Source organism: Citrus clementina, unplaced genomic scaffold (assembly GCF_000493195.1).
Source record: "Citrus clementina cultivar Clemenules unplaced genomic scaffold, Citrus_clementina_v1.0 scaffold_4, whole genome shotgun sequence".
Classification (NCBI taxonomy): Eukaryota; Viridiplantae; Streptophyta; class Magnoliopsida; order Sapindales; family Rutaceae; genus Citrus; species Citrus x clementina.
The window spans coordinates 19501877-19506552 of NW_006262274.1; the positions used below are offsets into that span (position 1 = coordinate 19501877).

At 32.0% G+C, this 4676-nt stretch overlaps 1 protein-coding gene across 1 annotated transcript; it reads right to left on the reverse strand.

Moving 5' to 3' along the window:
- Nucleotides 1-1304: 1304 nt before the first annotated feature.
- Nucleotides 1305-2481, reverse strand: LOC18045263 (protein PLANT CADMIUM RESISTANCE 11). The gene is made up of 4 exons (XM_006437643.2): nt 2265-2481; nt 2087-2158; nt 1755-1967; nt 1305-1372 (listed from the first exon to the last, which is right to left on the reverse strand). The coding sequence occupies exons 1-4, from the start codon at nt 2470-2472 to the stop codon at nt 1305-1307; spliced, it is 561 nt and encodes a 186-aa protein (XP_006437706.1). The 5' UTR covers nt 2473-2481.
- Between the last annotated feature and the right edge of the window lie 2195 nt (nt 2482-4676).

Sequence of the window (4676 nt, forward strand, 5' to 3'; positions counted from 1 at the left end):
TAATTTTTTTTACATATTTTTAATTTTTTCTAGAATTTTGATTTACGAGCCCTTTTTTTCATTTCTTTATTTCAATTATTACAATTTTATTATATTAAACTATCCTCAAAATAGAATTCTAGGTTTTCTGACAAGGTAACAATAATGGAAAATTTTTCATGCATCCTCCATAAATAAACTAATTTATGAGATTATTTTCACTTATTAAAAAAATCAACATATAAAGCTCAATTGTAATGAAATCCCCAAAAAAAATCATATAATTTTATATTATTATATTTAATTGATGGCGAAATTTAGTTTTGTACAAGTGAAAATAAAATCAAGAATTAGTTTTTTCTGGTTGCATGAAAAATTTTCAATCATTGTCACTCTGTCAAAAAACCTAGAATTCTATTATGAAAATATTTTAATGTAATAAAATTTTAATAACTAAAACAAAGAAGAAAAGCTTCGTAAATTGGATGTTTGAGAGAAAAATATAAAAATTCATAAAACAACTAAAAAAAAATAGAGGATAACTTCAGTTTGAAATTCCTTAAATACCCCTTGTGACCTCATCAATTTTTTAATAATTTTAAAATTTTAGTAATAAAATAATAACAATCGAAATATTAAGTGATAAAATGTAGTTGTCATAAATTATGATGATAAATGGATATGTCAAAAAAAAAAAAAAAAAACTTTAGTGGATATTTGGTTAATATCCTTTAAAAAATAAAGGAGGGAGGGGCCTGGGGCCAGTGGGTAACTAAATCTGGAAGGTGGAAGCTTGTGCAAATGGGCTTATGGCCAGCAATGTTAATTCCAATGCCGTATCCATCGCCTTTGTATCTCAAAATTGATAAAGGGTAAAGGGACAGGAAGAAAAGGAATTAAAGCCCATGCCATCATATATGAGGCGCACGGGACGAGATATGGAATAATAGAATATTTTCACCAGCTGTGGTGCATGAAAAAGATCCGTTATGCAATATGACATGTGAATAAAGCAAACAAATCTGAGGATTTGAATTCAAATTAAATCCGGACATTACAAAATCGATAGATTAATTAGATAGACCAAACAGGTCCTATCTTAATTCTTAAGGGCAAGTATATAGATCTCATTATTTCAAAAAATGAATGATACACAAACTTTTAGCCATAATTTTTCATGTTTCTAAGATATTAAAATTTATATATTTTTTTTAAATTTTATTAAAATATGATGTTCTCAGTAAAGAATAATCTAAATGTAAATATATTAAGTGCAAACTACAACTCCTAGAAATAAAAATTGGTTATCATCACATCTTTGAACTCTAACGAGTCATGCCACCTTCCACTTTTGCAGCCAATCGTTTCTGCCTTGCCATGTTCCCATGCCAACCTTATATTTAATTCAAGAGCAACAAAAAAGCTTAATTAGAACATTATTAACAGGATATTTACATTTTAGCATTGAGAAAAAAGTTTTACGACACAGTTTTTCTTTATTATGATTGGTCAATTTCAAAATGAATCTATATTCATTCAAATGTGGGAAAAAAAAATTACTTATTATCTGTATGTTTCAATTAATTATAATAATTTACATACATACATGGCGAACACTGAATAATTAACAAGTAATGCTCTAGGAGCACCAAAGACATTCTCTTCAAATGTTCCTAAGTGTGCTGTTCCAGGTAAGTGTTTTTCTCGTATTGAGAAAATGGAATCATATCAGAAATGTACGTAACCAATAAAGAAAGAAATGAAAGTAATTAGACCTATAGACATGTCAAAGCCCTGGTGGGTAAGCTCTCTATATTCTTGACACAAAGAGCATTCCTCACAGCAACAATGGATGCAGCAATCGGTGCAGGGACTCTCCTCCAAGAAATATTGTCCCCTCAATTTTGATCGGTAGAAGCACGAGTACAGGCACGAACATCCCGTCAGGCACAATATTATGGCGTAAAGCGATCCACTCACTCCACATGCTGCACCATTTTAAATTTTCATTAAAAACACTGTCCCAATTAATATTTAAGCAATAATATGCATGTCGGTTCAATTATCATAGAAACAAATTATACTAATTAATATCAAATTAACTTACAGGTAGATCCTCTGTCAACAATTTCAGCAATACGTCCGAAAGCAACGCAGGGGCACCAGCACGTTAAGCAACCTGTAAGAGAATATATGTTTTAATTAATTAATTAATTAAACATGAAAATAACTAATTAATTGGTATAGAAACGATTAAACTAATCCAAGAAGCGACAGTATATTACAAGAGCTAACGTCGTCACAGCAATCACAGAGACCCGTGGACCAAGGTTTTGGTGCAGAAGCAATCGCGTCATTGCTTGTGGTTGTGTTGGCCAAACGGGAAGCAAGTGGCGGTGGTGGCCGCGGTGGAGGCTGTGGACATGGCGGCGCTGTTTGTGCCAATGATGGTGACTCTTCATGAAAATGACCAATTGCATTTGAAGAGTACATAGTGTTGGTTTTAGAGGGAACAAAGAAGAGAGTTTGGATTTTAAATTCCAACGAAGTCAAGAACGTGTCTCTTCAAGATGAGAAGCGGTTGTGGGACCGTTTTAATTTTATAATGTGGATTCTGTTCTTGTAGTAAAATGGGCCTCGTCTAATATAAATGGACTGAAGGCATTCGTTATAAAACCCAATTAGTTTTCGACTAGTGACAGTTTCACCTCCCCCCCCCCCCCCCCCGTTTTGTTCAATATTTCCCACAATTAATATAATCTATACTGTTTGCCTGAACTTCAATAAAATCATTAATTTACACAGTTAATTAATTAATTTTTCTTTTGTATTCAGGTCTAATGTTTTCGCGATAATTTGGTCATTTTATAAAAAAATAAAGAAAATTTATCAAATTAATCTTATACTAAGGTAATCTTAATTGTCAAATATGATCAAGGGGACTAAGGGTCAATTTTTTAAAATAATTGCTATTATTTTGTGACGTATAAGCAATCAACCGTGAAGAGAGTCATTTAAAATGTTTAGTAAAATTTATTTTTAAAAGTGTTGTAAGTTTTAAAAGTAATAACATTTGTTTGATAAATTTTATTGTTAAAGTGTTGTAAGAATATAAATGATTGAATTGGACATAATGTAGAATAAAATTTATTTACACATTTATGCACATGTATATAAAATATTTTTATACTATTAATTTTAATTTTATTTTGTTATCTCAATATAATTGGTAGTAATAATAATAATCTCTTTAAAGTTAATGACTTTATTTCCTAATTAATAAGGATAATTTTAATTTTTTATAATATATGTGAGGCTATATATGGAATTGTATCAAGTTTAAAAGTGATTCTCAAATTCAGATTTTGGAAAGTTGCTTCTTTCAGGTTTTTCAAAATCTAATGTAAAATAAAGTGTATTTTTAAAAGTAATTTTTTTTAAAAAAATTACCAAACACCAAAATTAATTTTTAACTTTTTAGAATCACTTTTAAGTATCTTAAAAGTAATTTCAAACTAGCCCTAGATGACAAAAAGAAAACTATGGAGAATGTACTTGATTGATTATCCAAAATACTAAATGCTGTGTTTGGTCTAGTTTTTCGAATGGTGTATTTACATTTGTTTTAGAATATGAATAGTTAGTTTTCAGTGAATTTGAAAGCATCTTTATTGGAAAATGAGAAACGCACCACGCTTAGCACCACAGTTAGCACAAAACGGTTCGTTTTGTGCTAACTATGATAGAAAATATTGTACTTCAAAATTAACACACTCTCCTCACACACTCGCCTCACCAAACGGATCGTGGGATTGCTCTCTCCTTCGATTTTCTCTCTTTCTCTTTCGAGCGTGGGTCTCTCTTCGGCTGTGGCTCTCTCTCTCTCTCCGTGGGTCTCTCTTCGGCTGTGGCTCTCTTTCTCACCGTGGGTCTCTCTCATCCGGCCTCACGCGCATCTCACTGGTCTCTCCTTCGGCTTTCTCTTGTCGTGGGTCTCTCTCACGCATCTCGTTGGGTTTCTCTCACGCATCTCGTCGGGTAATCAATTCGTGGAGGTAATTGGTTTAATTTGCTGCTGGAAATTGTTATCACAAATTGTTGTTGGAAGTTACCTGCTGTTAAAATTTACTGCTGGAAATTGTTAAATTCTGTTGATATATAGTTCGGATAGGTTGATTTGGGATTGATGAGTTGCTGATTTTGGTATGAGTTGTTGTTGGAATTTTATCTGCTGTTAAAACTTGCTGCTGGAAATTGTTAAATTATGTTGATATATAGTTCGGATAGGTTGATTTGGGTTGCATTTTTGGTAGTCTGAGGGGCTAATTGAGATGGCGTTGTGCTGGAAATTGGACGATAAAAGAATTATTATAACTTTGTGCTGGGAATTGCCATTATGTGTTGTATATATTTGTGCTACAATGATTGTGCTATTTGTTTATATTGTAGAGAAATTGTTCAATCATTATGTCTTGTAGCAGCACAAGTGAAAATCGAACACAGGTGAAAGCTTGTGAAAAATGTAGCAATAGTAATAAGGTCTTACGAATTTCACGTACGAGAGAAAATCCGAATCGTAAGTTTTGGAAGTGCAAAGGATGTGGGGCTTTTGAATGGGATGATGATTGGAAAAGTAGTGAATATAATGACTTTGGAGGGATGGAAGATCGAAGCATGAACGAGAACAAAATTGACAT